General features: G+C 40.5%; 1 protein-coding gene across 1 annotated transcript in view; it reads left to right on the top strand.

The window, feature by feature from the left end:
- Window positions 1-832: 832 nt before the first annotated feature.
- The window catches only part of LOC118818421 (collagen and calcium-binding EGF domain-containing protein 1-like), a 51,148-nt gene continuing 33,147 nt past the window's right edge, over window positions 833-18,833 (top strand). The window contains exons 1-2 of the mRNA XM_036585675.1: window positions 833-1,062; window positions 5,810-5,890. Of these exons, the coding sequence (XP_036441568.1) occupies window positions 974-1,062; window positions 5,810-5,890 (170 nt within the window). The 5' untranslated portion in view covers window positions 833-973. The remainder of the gene's footprint in view (window positions 1,063-5,809; window positions 5,891-18,833) is intronic.

Here is an 18,833-nt window from a genome sequence, read left to right as displayed (position 1 = left end):
GCTGTGGATGGTTCTATATAGAACATGTTTGGATATTTTTCTTTATAGCACCATAGAAAGTCCTTCTGTTATTACAATGTCTCTTTCCTGTCAAGACTGTAACAAAAGAAGGACGCTTTTTGGTGCTATCTAGAACCCTTTTCAAATAGTTTCTATCTATAGATCCATCTACAGCACATTCTCCACCAAAAAGGCACCAAAAAGGTTCTTCTTTTGTTACAAGCTTGACATCATAATAATAGAAGAACCATTTTTAATGCTATACAGAAAAATATTCAAAACGGTTCTATATAGAACCTTCTACAGCACATTCTCCATCAGTCTGAAGAACCCTTTAACAATGCAAAGAACCCTTTAATCACACAAAGAGTTCTGTGAGTGTTCATGGTTCCACATAGAACCATTTTCTTTACTAAAGAACTCGTAAAGAACCATCTTTTAAGAGTGGACGGAGCTGAGAGCAGAAAAGAGACGAAGATCCAATCAGAAAACAAGCGGAGCTCTGATTCACTCCCCTCCTGTCAGTTTTGACCAGAGAGAATTACAGATATACTTTATTAAAAATGCTGAAATGTGTCTCTTTAGGCTTGTTGGGGATGCAGAACCTGTAAGTAGTCCGGTTCTTTCCCAGCCCGTGTCTGAGAACTTCCCTCTTGGGGTGATTTGATGTCTGGGCTGAAACAGGATCCGACTGTATTAAATGGCTTTATCTCATTAGCGCCTCCAGCGGCAGCCGTGTGCCGTTGCAGCGCGCTCGGTGACGTCACTGCGTCCTGATCAGCTGCCGGGATGCGGAGTTTCAGCAAAACTTCAGCGGGAGCTCCAGCACGCGGACACCCAGCGCTCGGGCTCCATCTCTAAACGATCTAATTAATGTCTAATTAACGTTCAATTAATCTCCAATTAATCCTCATCTTCTTCGCGTTTTTTCCTTTTCCCGCTCTGACTGTAAACGCTCGCGCGCTCGAGCGTCATGTCCCGGTTTGCTCGCGCGTCTCTCGCGCACTGTCTCCTCTTCTCCGGCGTGTTTTTGCTTCGCACGTGCTTCTCCAGCGGCGACAGGTAAGAGCCGAGAGAGAGTCTGATTAAACCTGCTGTTGCTCTCCTATATCGCTTATTAGCTTAAAGGGCGACTCCACCGACTTTCCAAAATTTCTATAGAAATAAATAGCTGAGATTTAAAGTCATTCAGAGTGGATTGGTGTGAAATGCTGTGTTCACAGTGCTGGTGATAGGAACCAGACGTCCACCTTTAAAAGCCACCTCAATGAAAGTTCTTGCATGATATGGTTATGAATGCACTGCCTGATGACTGACACATTCTTTTATGATTAAAATTTGGCTTAAATATTTATTTATTTGAATCCGTTCATAGTGGAGACGGAACATACAGGGTGTTATATGGCAAAATAGTCCCCAAAGAAAACATAATTTCCAGATTTATGACTATAGTACCATCATCAACATCAAAAGCTCAGAAGACACGTGGAGGTTCTCTGGTGGTTTTGGATAGTAAATAAAATGGCTATATTTGTGTTGTCCTGGCGACCCCTGGTTCCTATCACCACCACTGTAGAGAAATGAGTCTTTACAATCTTCCATTTCACCCCAAACCACTCTGAATGAGTTTGTTTACATCTCAGTGACTAGACTATTCAGAAATTTTGTAAAATTGGTGGAATTCCCCTTTAGGCTTTTCATTTTAGTCCGAGATAAGAGCAGAATAAGGGCTGATAGGTGCTGGGTGTGCTAAGACGTTCCCCTGCGGTTCTGTAGAGGAGTTCTGATACTCAAGTTTGTTAACCTTCTGTGTCGTTTTATTCTCCTTATCAGAGTAACGAGACTTTTATAAGAGGAAGGTTTTATATTTGTGGTATTTCTCCTCTGCTAATCTGCTGCCCAAGTCGTGGGAACGGACTCTCAGTTCTGCATGACTAACACTTTGACGTTAGAGGCTTAAACCTCTGAGAGATATTGACCTTAAAGGGAAATTCCATCCATTTTTTGAAGTTGTCCACATAATACAAATGCTGAGATGTGAACAAAGTCATTCAGAGTGGTTTGATGTTAAATGCTCTTCTTTAGCTGGTTACAGTGGTGGTGATGGGAACCAGACGTCTGAGGAGTTTAATGCCTCTGATAACTCCCTCACAGAAAGTTATTACATGAAGTGATTATTAATGTGCTGCCTGATTTGTGTTACATTGTTTTGCAGAAGCTTTGAGGAGCTTTTGGCCTACAGTGGAATTTACAGGCAGGGCATGCAGGGCAGGGTGAGGCAAAATAGCCCCCAAAATAAATATATTATTTTGAGATTTATCACTGTTTTACTATCATAAACACTGAATATAAATAAAAAAAAAATCAGAAGTAGGTTATAATATAGGTAATGTGGTGTAGGCTAACTGGTGGTCTTGGATTGTAGTAATAAATTGGCTGTATTTACAGTGTAACCTCTGTTCACAATGGTTGTGATAGGAACCAGACGTCCACCTCTAAAAGCTCCCTCACAGAAATGTATTACAATGATAAAATATACAAAAATTCAAATGTATTTTAGTCCATTTATTTTAATCCATTCATGGTGGAGAGGGACATGCAGGGCGTTGTGAGGCAACATAGTCCCCAGGTTATGATGTAGGTAATGTAGCTGAATGTAGGTTCAGTGGTGGTTTTGGATAGTAAATGAATAAAATGGCTATATTTGCACTGTAGGCATCAAAACCTCAGAAAATCAGACTCATTAAGTTTCCCTGGAATGAAGCATTTCACATCAAACCCCTCTGAACGACTTTGGTTCCATCTCAGTTAAATTATTCAGCAATTTTGAAAAAGCGGTGGAATTCCCCTTTAAGACTCACTATAAATATCCTTCCATGTGGCGCGCACGTTTGCCCGAGCACAAATGTGATGAACATTTTCATGTGGTTAAAATGTGAGTTTTGTCTCTAATAAATTCAGTCCTGTGATTGAACACATTTTAGGCCAAAAGCTCCTTAAAACCGTTGCAAAACAATGTCTTAGACATCTGGTTCCTATCACCACCACTGTGAACAACAGCTTCAGTCAAATGAAGCGTGACCACTCTGAATGACTTTGTTTGTATCTTAACAATTCAACTGAAAAAAATTAATGGGGTTGCCCTCCTCAAATTTTCTGCTTAATTACTTTGTTAACATGTCAACATGATCATTCAGAGTGGTTTGGCGTAAAATGCTTCATTCCAGAGAAACTTACCGAGTCAAAATTGTTTACAGTGGTGGTGATGGGAACCAGACGTCTGAAGAGTTTAATGCCCCTAAAGGCTCCCTCACGGAAAGTTATTAAATGAATGGTTATGAATCCACTGCCTGAGGCCTGAGACATTGTTTTACAGCAGTTTTGTGGTGACACTTCTGATCTAAGATATTTTGGTCTAAAAGGTAATCAATTTATATTAATCACTTTATGGTGGAATAATACAAGAAGGGAGTCATTAAACTTATAAAACTTATTAAACTTATTATGACCACTATTTTACCATCAGCAGTACATAAATATAAATATGTGTAGGCTCACTGGTGACTTTGGATAGTAAGTAAACTGGCTAAATTTGCATTGTGGACATCAGGACGTCTGGTTCCTATCACCACCACTGTAAAGAAATCTGTCAGTATGCTTCTCCACAAATGAACCGTTTCACAACCCACCAATCTGAATGACTTCATATCAACCAGACATTTTGAAAAATCAAAGTTGTCAGACGGAGTTAATGCTGAAGTGTGGCTGATGCTGAAACAGGGATAGTGAGCATCTCTGTGTCGCAGTGAAACTGGGTTGCGTTGCATTAGGAAGGTGAATCCTTGACTGAAATCCTTCGTTCGATGTGATTTAGATCTTTCACAGTAAAGCAGATCAGTGGGTCTGTGCTCTTTGTGCTCTTTGACCTCTTCACTAATTAGCCCTGAAGCTTCTTCCTGCTCTGACCGTTTCAATCTCTCAGCAGCTGCTAATCTCCACAGCCTGAACTCAGACCAGCTCAGGATCAATGTGACATTTATCTGCTCTTTCTCTCTCTCTCTCTCTCTCTCTCTATATATATATATATATATATATATATATACTTTTTCTCTCTCTCTCTCCCTCCACCTCTGAAGGCTTTTGTGGCTGGTGCTCTGGCTGGTGGATTGGCCGAAATGCTATTTCCAGAGTTATTTGTCAGCCCCTCTGTTTCCGAACCTGGGATTACTGAGGGGCAACTTCTCTCTCTGAGTGGGTTACAAAAGTTGTCTTTCTCAACAGCTGATAAGAAGGCTCTGTACCTGAGCTGTGTTAAATACTTGCACTTTCATGAGCTGAAGGAGAGATGTGACTCCAAATGGAGAGCCCATCTCTCTGTCCCTGAGGGTCTGCGGCCTTCATGGAGGCTCTTGTACAAAAGCCCCTTGCCCAAACGGTCAGGAGACCTCCAGTGGAGGATCCTTCACTGTGCTGTACCCACAAATGGGTTTGTGTCAAAATTTAACCCGGCTGTTCAACCATTTTACATTTTCTGTAATAACCCAGATACTGTTTTTCATGCGTTTTCCGACTGTCAAAGACTGATTCCTCTGTTCAAACTCCTGGACAGGGCGCTCAGAGGGCTGATCCTGTTTGAGCTCCTGGACAGGGCGCTCAGAGGGCTGGTTGCTCTGTTTGAGCTCCTGGACAGGGCGCTCAGAGGGCTGGTTGCTCTGTTTGAGCTCCTGGACAGGGCGCTCAGAGGACTGGTTCCTCTGCTCGAGCTCCTGGACAGGGCGCTCAGAGGGCTGGGGTTTCTGTTCACCCGGACTCTGTTTATCTTTGGCTGTAAATACTCCAAAGCTCAGCGTTATAAATGTACCTTGGCTAATTTTTTAGTGGGACAAGCGAAGTTATCAGTGTGGAAGTCCTTCAGGTCGGTGTCTGAAGGGCAGGAGGTGGATGTTCTGAAACTGTTCCGAGCTCTGGTGGAATCGCGCATTAGAGTTGAGTTTGTCTTTTACCAAAGCACTCAGAACATTTCCTGTTTTGAGGAAAAGTGGTGAGCTGGTGAAAGTGTTGTATCTGTCAGTGATCTGGGGGTGATATCATTTGGTGAATCTTTGTGGATGGGTGGATTTTCTTTGGGGATCCTCATTATTATTAATATAACTATTAGGATGTAACATTCTTTAATTATTAATGCTTCAATAAAAGGGGGTTAAAAGTCAAAAAGTCTCTCCCTCCCTATCTCTCTCTCTCTCTCTCTCTCTCTCTCTCTCTCTCTCTCTCTCTCTCTCTCTCCCTTCCACTCTCCCTCTCTTTTCTCTCTCTCTCCCTCCCTCTCTCTCTCTCTTTCTCTCCCTATAATAATGTACAATAATGTATATCCTATATAATAATGTATAATATATAATATATAATATCCCTCCCTCTCTCTCTCTCTTTCTCTCCCTATAATAATGTACAATAATGTATATCCTATATAATAATGTATAATATATAATATATAATATCCCTCTCTCTCTCTCTCCTCTCTTTTGTTCTCTCTTCCTTTCTCTCTCTCTCTCTCTCTCTCTCTCTCTCTCTCTCTCTCTCTCTCTCTTCCTTCCTCTCTCTCTCTCTCTCTCTCTCGCTCTCTCTCTCTCTCTCTCTCTCTCTCTCTCTCTCTCTCTCTCTCTCTCTCCCTCTTTCCCTTTCCCTTGTCTCTGTTAGCCTGGACTGTATAACTTAGCCGTCATGTGAAGTTAGATAATTGTATGAAGTGTTATTATATGAGATGCTGAGAATCTGTTGTTAATTATGGTATTTTTGTTTGTGTTTCTGGCAGTGAAGAGTGTCCAGATAATAAGATTCTAACAGTGGAGTATCCGTGTACCAGAGCTGGAGGCCAGACCAGCACGTGTCTCAGGTAAGACGAGGTTTTGCTCCTGGCGCTGGTGGTATTGTGTGATTGAGAGAAATATTAATAATTTGTACTTAACGACTGTTTTGACTGGAAAGTAAATGAATGAAGTGTGGTTGCTGACCTTTACCCAGCACTGTTGCAGTATTTTGTGTACACTTATCTCCTAAATTTGACTTTAATGATCTTAATAAAGTAGAAAGAGGGTGAGGGGCACACTCATGAATCCAGCAGATGAGGTGTAGCCCTCAAAGAGGCGCTTCATCCTTATCCCACCCCTCCTGGTCTCGGTTTCTGGATTACCTCTCTAATCATATCTTAAGTGTACAAGGCCTCGTGTATGAAGGTCAAGTTCATGTATTGAGGTTTGCTGGAACACGTTCAGCCTTTGATACCTCCAGCACTTTCCTGGAGTATCCAGACAGACCCGCTCTGACGAAGCCCAGAGAGTCATTCCCAGAGCAAGAGCAGACCAGCGTTTCCTTCACCAGCGCTATCAGACCTCCATCTCTGCTCCAGTCCAAGTGCTACATTAAACAAGTGCTGGGAGTCAGACGGAGGGAAGCGTCTGCTTACTGTCCAGCTTAACTCCGCAACACTGTTCGTGTCTCGTTCAGTCCGGCTGGATTCAGAGGAAGAGGGATTGTGGCGTTTTTCTGGCTTGGGTTCTTTTTCTTTCCCTCTCTCTCTCCCGCTACATCCCAAACAGTAGACTTCCATGCCTTCCCTTCAAGCCTCTTGATTCTGATTCCAATTACTATTGCATGAGAATCAGCATGACCAGAACGTTTTAAAGTGCAGGTCGGGGCTGCCAGCCTCAAACCCACCAATATTTCCCACCAACATCACAGGCCCAGCTCGAAGCTCTTTGTCTGAACTCAGATAATCAGCTGTGAGCTGGTGGTTTTGTATTAATACGCTCATATTGTGGAAAAACGAATTTTCCTCGCTTTTTGATTAAAACACTGAAGTTTCAGAAGATATTGTTCAGTCTAAGCCCATTTGGGACTAATCATGGTTGTGATGCTGCATCTACATATGATCTACAGCATTTATAGCAGTGAAGGGTGTCAGCTAGTCAGAACGGAGGTCCTTTATTTCGCTGCTATTGGAACGAAACCGCATAACTCCATTTTTGTCATTTTTCAGTTTTTGGTATAATTTGAAAATACTTGTTGCCATTTACAATGTATGTAAATTTCATGATAAATGGACCAAAAGAAATGATCCAAAATTACTTGGACAAAAGGTCTGGTTCCATTGACTTACATTAAAAGTAAAGTGGGTTTTTTCCTTCTCCTGTAAAGTTTCTATTTTGGAGATGTGAGGTTTTGGTCTGACTGCAGTGATGTGTATCTTAAATGCACAAAACAAAAACAGCCTGTTTAATTCTGAATGATAAAGAGAGGGGGGGACATTGATGTGCCTTCTTTTGTAGCAACCGTTGCTATAATTTTTAATAAGAACCATTTTTAACAACCAAATCTGAGATACTTTTATTTTGCACAATAGTAGAATCAGATCTGAGCAGTATATACATAAATCTACATAAATATCCCATTCTTACACTTTTTTTTTAAATTTCCAGTCCACCTTAAATGCTGCAGCAGTTACATTCTGCAGCCTGGGCTGGCTTCTGAATGTAACTGCTGCACCATTTAAGGTGGAATGGAATTCTTTGAATAAGAAGCCAGCCTCAGCTTGAATATCTCAAGTCATTTGTCTTGTATGTGCGGCCTGTAGACTCAAGCCTCTGACCGTCAGACACTGCTGAGATTCTGAAAATATTACAATCATTCAATCCACTGATTGTTGGACGGGCAGTCGGACAAAGGTGCGAGGCTTCAACATTGTCCAGTGCAACTGACAGAGTCAGGGAGCTCTTCAGGTGATACGAGAGGAAACAAGCAAGGTCTGGTGTCCATGTTTGGCTAAGGCTAACCCCAAAACTTTGAGATTTGTATTTGTAAAATATGAGATTTTCTCATTCTTTTGAGATGCTGTCTCATTTTGAGTTTTCACAGAGATAGCTGTAGAGTACTATAGTCATTATTTTGAGATTCTATCTCATTTTAAGATGTTTTCTCATAATTTTGAGACACTGTCATTATTTTGACATACTAAGTCATTATTTTGAGACTCTCATTTTGAGATGACTTTCTCATAATTTTGAGATACTAAGTCATTATTTTGAGATACTAAGTCATTATTTTGAGACTCTCTCATTTTGAGATGCTTTCTAATAATCTTGAGATACGAAGTCATTATTTTGAAACTTTCTCATTATTTTGAGATTCTAAGTTATTATTTTAAGATGTTATCTCATCGTTTATACATATATACATAAAGCATCTCAAAATAATGACTTAGCACCTTAAAAATGATATAGTGTCTCAAAAATAATGACTTAGTATCACTGAAAAACTAATAATAAGGTGCTGGATTTTGTTGTGACGTTGTTTTAAGTGACAGTAATGGGCTTCGTATAGTATCTTAACTTGGATACCGATTCCTGCCCAGTACTTCATTTTAATTACAAACTGAAAGTAGATGAGCTCTGTGATGCACAGAAGCTCAAGTTAAGGGTTTACAGCACCTCCTTGTAGTGAATCTGAATTATTGTGAAGAAAATGAGTTAATTCTTTGTACATTACACAAAATCCAAATCTTTTACATGCTGCTTTTTATACAGCCCTGTCTGACTTACCTTAACAGTGTGACTGTTCACACAGATACATAATGAATAACATTTGAAAATAAAATATCATTTGAAAATAAAGTGCAGGTTTTGATGAAAAGTGAGTGGTTTGCTTCAGGGATTTTTGTGTTCTGTAAAGATTGTCTGAACTTTTTTGGGCAGTGTAAGAGCTGGTTTAGTACATAAAAGCACACAAATGTTATTAGTGAACTTCAGAGGAAAGTGAGTAAAAAACACAAAATGTAGAATATGGGCTCTTTAACGAGACGCCTAAAGGGACCCGAGCATTGTTTCATTCAGTCTGTGCTGGAGGTCGAGCCGCGTGGAGCCAAAGCAAACACACATGCTTCATACGATGTTTCTTTACTCTGTGTGTGTGTGTGTGTGTGTGTGTGTGTGTGTGTGTGTGTGTGTGTGAGCTCAGCTGGACTGTATTTTTATTCTTTACACACAGACAGAGAAGAAGAAATGGATTGAAAGAGGATAATAGAGAGACAGAGAAGGACAGACAGAGATCATTTGACTAATATGTCACTCACATTAGTGCACTTCATTGTTTTTACACTCATTGTCCATTTTATCAGCTCCACTTACTATATAGGTGCACTTTGTAGTTCTACAGTTACAGACTGTAGTCCATCTGTTTCTCTGATACTTTGTTAGCCCCCTTTTACCCTGTTCTTCAGTGCTCAGGACCCCCACTTACAGAGAGGCCATGAGGTAGTTCTAATTTTCTGGATATTATCTTGAGATAACAGAACAATTAACTTATCTCAAGACAAATACATGTTATCTTGAAATAACGAGTTAGTTATCTTTTTATCTTGAGATAACAAAGTTATTGTCTTGAAATAATGAGTTAGATATTTTGTTATTTCAATAAAAAAAAGATGTTTATCTTGTGATCTCAAGATAACAAAGTTGTCATCTTGAGATAACGAGTTATTTATCTCAGGATAACAAAGTTGTTACCTTAAAAAATGAGTTAGATGTTTGTTATCTCGAGATAACAAAAGTTTTTTATCTTGTAATCTCAAGATAACAAAGCTGTTGTCTTGAGATAACTAGTTATTTTCTTGTGATCTCAAGATAACAAATTTCTTGTTTTGAGATCACAAGATAATTAACTCATTATCTCAAAATAACAATCCAGAAGATGATAGCAACACCTCTTGGCCTCTCCAGACTTCCGTACACCACAGAGCAGGTACTATTTGGGTGGTGGATCGTTCTCAGCACTGCAGTAACACTGACGTGGTGGTGGTGTGTTAGTGTGTGTTGCGCTGGTCTGAGTGGATGCTGAGCAGTGATGCTGGGGTCTGCTTGTGGGGGTAAAACTCAAAAAGCTAAATTCTAAAGATGAAATTTTTTTCAACAGTATGACAAGAACTAGTGGTACATGATTAACAGCAGACGATTGACAGGGGAATTGAGGGGTGTATGAAAGTTTTTTGTGTTTTTTTTTCTCCCCAATTTAGTCGTCTCCAATTCCACCCGCTAGTTAGGACTCCCCCAATCACACGATGCTATCAACGCTAGGAGGGTGAAGGCTAACACAGGCTTCCTCCGAGACCTGTGAAGCGCCACCGCTTCTTTTCGAACTGCCGCTCACGCAACGTCACTGGACAGCTGAACGCGCTCGGAGGAAAACGCCAACCGCCAGATCTGTTACGTCAGCTAACAGACGCCTGCGCTGAGTCAGCGATGGGGGAAGAGGGGCAGCCATCCCACCCAGGCCAGTTGTGCTCTCTCGGATTCCCGGCTACGGATGGCTGTAGCATCACCAGGGATCGAACTCGCGATCTCCTGATGACAGGGCCAACGCTTAGATGGTTGCGCCACTCGGGAGCCTGTGTGTGTGAAAGTTTAACATTTGGATGAAGAAGTGTGGTTTAGGTGAAGAGGCCCCCCAAGTTAGAAGGGCTAGAACAGACACTGATGGAGAAAATATACAGTTCAGTGGACAATTTTACTGTTTTAACAGAATTTCATGGCTTATGGTTTTGCTAATGGTTGTGTGTAAGTGTGTTACATTACACTTTGCTCCTCTGGAATGCAAGTGCCCTGATTCGGGCATGCTGCCAAGGATGTACTATTGAAGGAGAATTCCACCAATTTTTCAAAATTTATGCATAATGTTTTTTTGCGATGTAAACAGGTAATTCAGAGTGGTTTGATGAAAAATGGCTTGTTGTAGAGAAAGTTACAGTCTCAGTTGTCTTTACAGTGGTGGTGATAGGAACCGGGGTCGCCATGTCTACAACACAAATATAACCATTTTAATTACTATCCAAAACCCCCAGTAACCTCCACGTATCTTCTTAGTTTTCAAAAGTAACGTCAATGATGGTAAAATAGTGGAGAATCTGAAAAATAAGCCTTTTAGGGGGCTATTTCGCCTTACGACACCATGCATGCACCTCTCTGCCATGACTGGATTAAAATAAATTGGTTAACCAGAAGTTTAAGCCAAAACTTTATCACAAAAGTATTGTAAAACAACTTTCTGTGAGGGAGCTTTTAGAGGCATTAAACTCTTCAGATGTCTGGTTCCTATTACTACCACTGTGAGCAATTCTGACTCAGCACGTTTCTCTAGATCAGAGCATTTCACACCAAACCACTCTGGAAGAAATTTTGAAAAAGTGTTGAGTTCCCCTTTAGTGACGTGTCTGAAAAGGCGTACTAGGTGTACGTGGTGCACTGCATGTCTTAATTTTCCATTCTCCCTTTATCCCTTAACATTAAATGGGCTGTTTTTTGTTACTGTGCCATTAAGCCTGATATATGTAAATGAGCTCTTCTCTGATTGGCTGTCCTGTATTGTACCTCATTTAAAAAGCAGTAAGGGCTGAAACACCCTGCATAACTTCACTGTGAGTGGGCAGAGCCAAAACTGCTGCAGTCTGAATAGGTGGATATATATAAATGTGTTGGTTTTTGTGACATCACAACAACAGTGAATTCAAAGCAGGCTGTCCTTGTAGCTTATTTGCCATATATGGACCATGAAGACTGGGGACTGAATGGAACTTCTACAATTTAAATGTAATACCTTTAATTAAAATTATTTTGATGTGCTTTTCCATGATATAGGCCCTGTAACTGTATGTGAGAGGGACAGCTTGAGTGTTAAATAACACAAAAATAACATTTCTGATTCTGCATGAAGTGAATTAGCCACTGTGATGGAAATGTACTATGAATTTGTACAGTTTGGAAGCTGCGAATATAAAGGCAACTGTTGACACTTATGTACTCATTATGAATTTCAACCGGCTACACTAGACAATCCCTGCAAAACAGAAGCTAAATCACATGCATTAATGACTCCTCTGACAGCTGAACATACTGCTTACTAGCATTGTGACGGGAGAGGAGAGAGAGAACAGAGGGAAGCGGCAGTGACCGTCCGTCTCTGTGTTACATTAACTTATTAAAGCTCTGCAGATTGCATGGCCGGTTCTCTTTAATCAGGCCTTCCCAGAGCCTCAGAAAACCACAGGAGCATTTACATAAAAGTCTCCATAAAGAGGAGCAGTGAATCTGAACATGAGTCGCCTCAGATTTATGGCAAAACTCGTCTGAGACATGAGCTCACTCACCTGGAGCATCTGATTCAGGGGTAACTGAGTCATTCAGGCTAATGGAGAGCAGGACTGACTAATTGGATTAACAGAGCTTTTCTCGACGCCATATACAGTAGAAATGCTCAAAACAGTGGATGTGTGTTTCAGCCTGGACTGCTTTTTCAAATGAGCCACAATACAGGGCAGCCAATCAGAACAGGTAAATGTTTAGGTCCTTTAGATGTACGGTTGTGTGCAAAAGTTTTGGCGCCCCTCTTTTGTTGATTTTCGAAGCGATCCTCTTCACTGAACACGCCTCTGCACATCTCAATGCACAGTTAGTGCTTATCTGCTGAATTTAACATATTGGGGGGGGGGATCATAAATCGTGGCCTGTGCAAAAGTAATGGTACATGTTTTTTTTCTCCAGCGTGTGAAATTCAGCAAATAAACAGAAATCGCACACTAAATTCTGCAGAAAAGTGCCGTATTTAAACGTGTTCCCTGTAGAGGATGTGTTGGAACTTATTTTTACTGAGATTATCAACCAAACATGTCATTTGAACAGGAACATTCAAACTTGCATACAGCTGTAACAGTCTTAAAGACACAGTAACAATAACAGCATGTTTAATTCTAAGGCAGGGGTCGCAACCCAAATATTAAGAAGAACCATTTAATCCTTTCAACAAAAACCAAACCACCTTGGGAGCCACAACGTTTAATGTCCATTTTACCATCTTGGCTGTAAATATGTCTCAGTATGTGCTGATGTACTAGTATAGGTTAAAAAAATATAATATAAATGAAAACACAGATTTACTTGCTCTAATTTAAGCTTTAGCTCAGCTATAGCTGCTTTTCTCACATCTCTGGTGGGAAACTTTCCTCAGAAGTAGAAAAGCTTCTTGTAAAATGTCTCTCAACATTCGACTGTTTACAAGGCTGAAATCAGCTTCTCATTCTCATTCGCCAGCTTCTGAAATTCGAACAAGAATCTGACTTCAGCTTTGTGACGTTTTAGTGTTTGATAGTTTCTCGTTGCAAGTTAAACGTATCGGGAAACCAGCTGGAGTGATTACAAACGCAAATAAGTCCATTCGTCTCCAAATTATCCATATTTGTCTTAAATCTTTCTCTTTGCCTTTTCGTTAGCTACAAGATTGTTGTCTGCGTTGCTATGGTGACCAGCAGTCTACACGCCAACCTTCAGGGTTAAAGGGTGAATCAGCAGTTCTACATTAACTCCAGAGTTTAAGACCATTTATTGTTAAACTGTGTTGAACAACCAGCAGAGCTTTATTTTACTGCAAAGGAGGATTATTTTATTTTTTATTTTTTTAAAAATCTAATTCTAACGATCTTGATGAACGCTGCCCTACAGTAAACTATCACCCACATTTCTAACAGAATGAATTATAGGCCCTGCATTACGCAGAAACTTAATGTAATAAAGCATTGCATTTTTATAAGAAGTGCTTATGTTGCCATGTCCTTGTGGGCTGTTGTGAGTTCAGGTCAGTGTTTTTGTGTTTGAGAGAGCAAAAGAGGACAAACAGAAAAAGCTAAGTTTTGTGGCAAGCGGTATTTCCCAACTACTCATGCTGGAGGGGATTTGGGACGTATAGTGAACCCCTCAGAGCCTCTGATGCTTTAATCTCTGTCGTGACTCAGTTCTGCGTATTATTGTGCATAAATTTATCATCCATCTCTCTCTCGACATGCTGGGTCTGAGGTTAGAGGAGTGAGGGGGGGTGAACTGACTTTAGCATTTAGCTTACTCTGTACTTTGTTTCCCTTGAGATTCTCCAGATCCAGCACTGTTCACTATATAGTGAGCCTGCCTTTTTGGAGTGGTCTGTGAAATAGCCAGTGCACTCTTATAGACCCAGAATGCACTGCATTACGGATGGAATGTGACTAGTGTTGCAGAGTAATGAGGAAACCTGTGTAATTTAGCAAATTAAATTTCTTTTCCTATAATAGTGCCATTAATTGTCCAGTGTAAGGAGAAGCAGTTGAAGACCATTCATTATTTCTTATTATAGTCGTCTGTGTTGTACCCTTAATTATCCAAACGTAGGGAACAATGATTAGGAGGCCACTTCTGTTCCCTTAAATAGTGTTCGGTAACACTACTGTAGGGTACTGTTCATAAGGCTGCATGACATCTGCAAAAGCTTGTTATGACATCTGACGTAACCCTACATAAATATTTCTGAATATTTAAAAATTGGCTTATTCCAATTGGTGTCTTTCGCTATAAAGGTTACATTTGTCAGTTTTGATCATGGTTAGTTAAAGTAGCCTTCATGACAGATGACACCTATTGGAATAAGCCTTTATAAACATTTATGTAGTTGCCATGACAAGCTTATGTAGATGTCATACAGCCTTATGAACAATACCCTATAGTAGTGTTACTGAACACTATTAAAGGGAACAGAAATGGTCTCCTAATCACTGTCCCCTACACTGGACAAACAAGGGCACCAAACAGAACACTAGGAATTAATGAATAGTCTCTAACAGCACTTTACAATAAAGTGTTACTGTGTTCAATACAGAGCCTTTGTTTGTCCAGTGTAGGGAAAGGTGATTTAGGACCCAATTACCTGTAATAGCGGCTTCCAGAGTCTCAGCTGTGGTGGGAGGTTTAAACACAGGCCGCTGCTGACCTCTAGCTCTCTATCCTGCCTGAGACAGTGTTGAAATCAAAACAGAAACTGAAATTCGTTTGCGGTCACTCTCTCAGGTGGACGGTTTGTGCAGTGTGATGTGGCAGAACAGTTATTGCCAGATTTCTTTTTTTTTTTGGAAAATGTCTTTTTTCAAATTTTAGCTGCAAAATTAAGATGAGCTTAAACTGGTCAGGGAGGAAACGATGCACAGTTTACTATCCGTACTGGTCAATGGGAGCAGGTGCGTTTAATAATGGTAAATGGTTAATTAATGGTAAAAAGTGTGATTTCCTTCTCCTCTCTATCTCTCTCTCTCTCGTTTGTACCCTCTTTTCTTTGTGTTATCCCGGTCAGGCTTTTCCTCTATTTATTTCCATGTGGTTTTACTATATTAGTGTTGGCACTCACCTTTGCCTCTACTGCCTAACCTCCCCTCCTCTCTCTATCTCCTTCTCTCTTTGCCTCTCTCTGTCTGCCTCTCTGTCCCTCTCTCTCTCTCTCTCTCTTTCTTTCTCTCTTTCTGTTTCTCTTTCTTGCTTTTTCTCTCACTTTCTCTTTGACTCTCTGTCTTTCCTAATCTTTCTCTCTCTCATGCTCTCCTTCTCTCTCTGTCTCTTCCTTTCTATCTTTCTCTTTGTCTGTCTCTCTGTGTTTCTTTCTCTTTCTGTTTCTCTTTCTTTTTTGCTTTATTTCTTTCTCTCTCTAGCTGGGTCTCTTTCTTGCTTTTTCTCGCTCTGTACCTTTTTTCGCTTTCTCTCTCGCTCTCTCTTTCTCACTCTTTCTGTTTCTCTTGCTGTTTTTCACTTTCTCTCTGTCACTCTATCGCTCTGTCTCTCTCTCTCTCTCTTTCTCTCTCTTCTTCCACTCTGTTAACACTACATGCCTGATAAACGTTGATAAAGTTTGTCATGAGGTAATATGTGTAGGGTATGAACCCCCCCCACCCGTCCTGAGAGCAGTGTGTTGTGTTTGATCCAGATGAAGTGTGTGAAGTGTGCGTGGCTGTTCCTGGCAGGTGTGTATATGTGTGTGTGTATATGTGTGTGTGTGTGTGTGTGTGTGTGTGTGTGTGTGTGTGTTGTAAAGAGCTCCAGGAGCTCCACACAGGAAATAAGAAGCAGTTGGAAGCTGCCAGTCGTCGCACCTCAAGCTTTTATGTGGGTTTACAGGGTGTCTAACATTGTAAGGTGACTGAGATCCGTAACTGATGTTGAGACCTCTCTGGAGGTGAGAAAAAACAGCGTTGCACGGAAGAGGGGGCATTCGGCACCCACCCCGAACTTCAGACTTTATTAGGACTTCAAACTCTTTTACCTTCTTCCTCTCTAATTATTGCCATTCACTCCGCTAAAGCCGGAGTTGCACTGCACGACTTCTACTCCGATTTTAGCCCCGATTCTCAGACTGGCTGAGTCTGTGCTGGTCAGCTCTAGTCTGCAGATTTTTGGGTCAGTCAGAGTTGACAGAGAATCGAGTCGTGTTTGAGGGGCGCAGACTCAGATTTTTGGCCTCCTGATCGCGTTTCAGACCAGTCAGAGTTTAACAAACGTTTGATTTTTTTCAACCCGACTCTGAACGTAATCTAGTGTAAACTGGTCAACGACTCAATCTGAATGGACTCCTGCAACAGGCAATGAAAACTGAGAGTTTTCATTGGAGTGAAACTTAAGTTTAAGGCACAAGTTTATGTTTATGTACATTTTAAAACACTAAAAATACCTCACTGATCACATTTTAAACCCATGATCCTCACTTAAACGTTCACCTGCTACGTCTTGACTGTTTCAGCGAAAATGGCAGAGAAAAGAGCAGCAGCAGCTCCACATTAGTTTATTTGCATCTCCTAGTAATGGGAGAACACTTGAATTCATGCAAATTCAGTGAGCTCAGCGTTCGGTTCAGCAGCAGCTGAAAAGCTGAGTAGTTTGTGTTCCCTGATCATTTAGTATGTGATGCAAAAACAGTCAGATTATGTGAGATGCCCAGTCTTTTATAATCTGTTTAGACTTTAAAAGTCGTGTAGTGAACCCAAGACTTGCATGCTTAAATGCACACTGAGTAAAAGAAATGCACTGGCATTTCTAATATTGATCTACCGCATCTATAGCAAACGATCCGATGTGCTTGATTACCCTGGCTAAATATTTAAACATAGAAAAGAACAGAAAATAACTCAAAACCTGGACTGGGTTGCGTAAGTTTATACTTAAGTTTATGCATAAGTCTTTAGTTACAAAGACTAGTTAGTTTCAAAGTTGTCTTTTTGCTAAATTTGGTTTCACCACAAGTCCGTAAGTCGTGTCTTAACTAGTAACAACCAGCTAAAGTGTACGTCGCTTTAACATGACGATAACATGTTCAGAACCAGTAAACCTGCTGCCATGGAAACACAACAGCACTTTGCGCTGACTTTTCAATGGAAAAATGATTCAGCCGTGAAGAGAACGATGTGTACAAACTGAATAAAACTAATTATCTACAGTCGCTGTCTGTTTATTCTTTATTTCCCTGAGCAAAACAAATATGCAGCTTTTTAAATGACTGTCTCTGGATAACCGAGCATGACAGCAGATTGGTTTGGTCCTTTTGGCTGCTGAGTTTCACTGAGCTGGAGATGTGGGTGTTTAGCTTCATGCTCAGAGTTTAAACCAGGCTGATGACTAGAGCTGTAAGTAAAAGAGTTTTTAGCTTATTTAACCAAAAACGTCATGTTTTCCAACACGAGAAGTGCTCTTTATTAAACACCAGGGCAGAAAGGCACATACAAAGCTCTGAACGTGTGGGGGACGTCACCATTAGCTATAGGCTTCACCCTCACGATGACCAACCCCCCAAAACAAAACACCCCCCAACACAAAACAATACTATAAACACACGTCTTTGAACTAACAAAGACATTAACAACATATGTCTCTTTTTAGAGGGAGCATGCACCTCCCATGAGCCCCTTTGCATGGCCACGCCCCCATGAGCCTCTCAATACAGTATTATATACAGAATATTACAGTGTAATGAGGTCATTTGTACAGTGACACAGAGAGACAGTATTTTTGTAGACAGTAAATAAAGGCAGCTTTACGAAATCTGGACCTGTTTCACTGTTTCATTCTCTCTCACTCTGTCCCTGAGAAACCTCTCTCACTCTCACTATTAGATCCGTCACCAGGGAGGAGCAGGGGGTCACTTGAATCAGCTGAATGAGCCGCAGTGTTGAAATGAAGACCAGATGTGTCTCTGTCTGTGTGTGTGTGCATGTGTGTGTTGGCTGGTTAATTTGCATGTCTTCTGACAGCACAGATCTCTTCTCTACACAGTAATGGACACTGGCAGTCAAAATGAATGGCTCAGTTTATTGCTTTTTTCTAATAATCACAGATAAGCATTAAAAGGAAAGCAATCACAGGAAATAGGCAAAGCAAGTGTATTTGTGTAGCATGTTTTATACAGAAAGGCGGGTCAGTGTGCTTTACAAACAAAAAGGCAAATAGGAAAATAGACAGAGAGCTTAGGAGTGAAAAATAATAAAAATTAAAAATAAAGAGCTAAAAAGATACAAAGTGCAGCAGCTTAAAGGAATATATAACATAAATAAAGGGACATACAAAGTACATAAATAGAACATAAACAAAAGGAAACTTAAAACGCATTATTTCATTTAAATATTAATAATAATAATAATAATAATAATAATAATAATAATTAATAACATTAAATATTATAAAGTTATTGAAACTTCTTAAAATGGCTTATTAAAGGTAAAGTGCTGTAAGAATAAAGGGCAAGTATGGAGCCCCGCTGGTGACATCCTGCATAAATAAAAATAATGCATGGCCACGACTTAGTAAGGCGTGGGAATGAGATCCTAATGCATGGCCATGACCTAGTAAGATGTGGGAACAAGATAATTAAGTCGTGGCCATGACTTAGTAAGGCGTGGGAATGAGATCCTAATGCGTGACCTTGATTTAGTAAGGCGTGGGAATGCGATCCTAAGGCATGGC

This window comes from Colossoma macropomum, unplaced genomic scaffold, assembly GCF_904425465.1.
Source record: "Colossoma macropomum unplaced genomic scaffold, Colossoma_macropomum, whole genome shotgun sequence".
Taxonomy (NCBI): Eukaryota; Metazoa; Chordata; class Actinopteri; order Characiformes; family Serrasalmidae; genus Colossoma; species Colossoma macropomum.
This window is presented reverse-complemented; position numbering and strand designations above follow the sequence as displayed.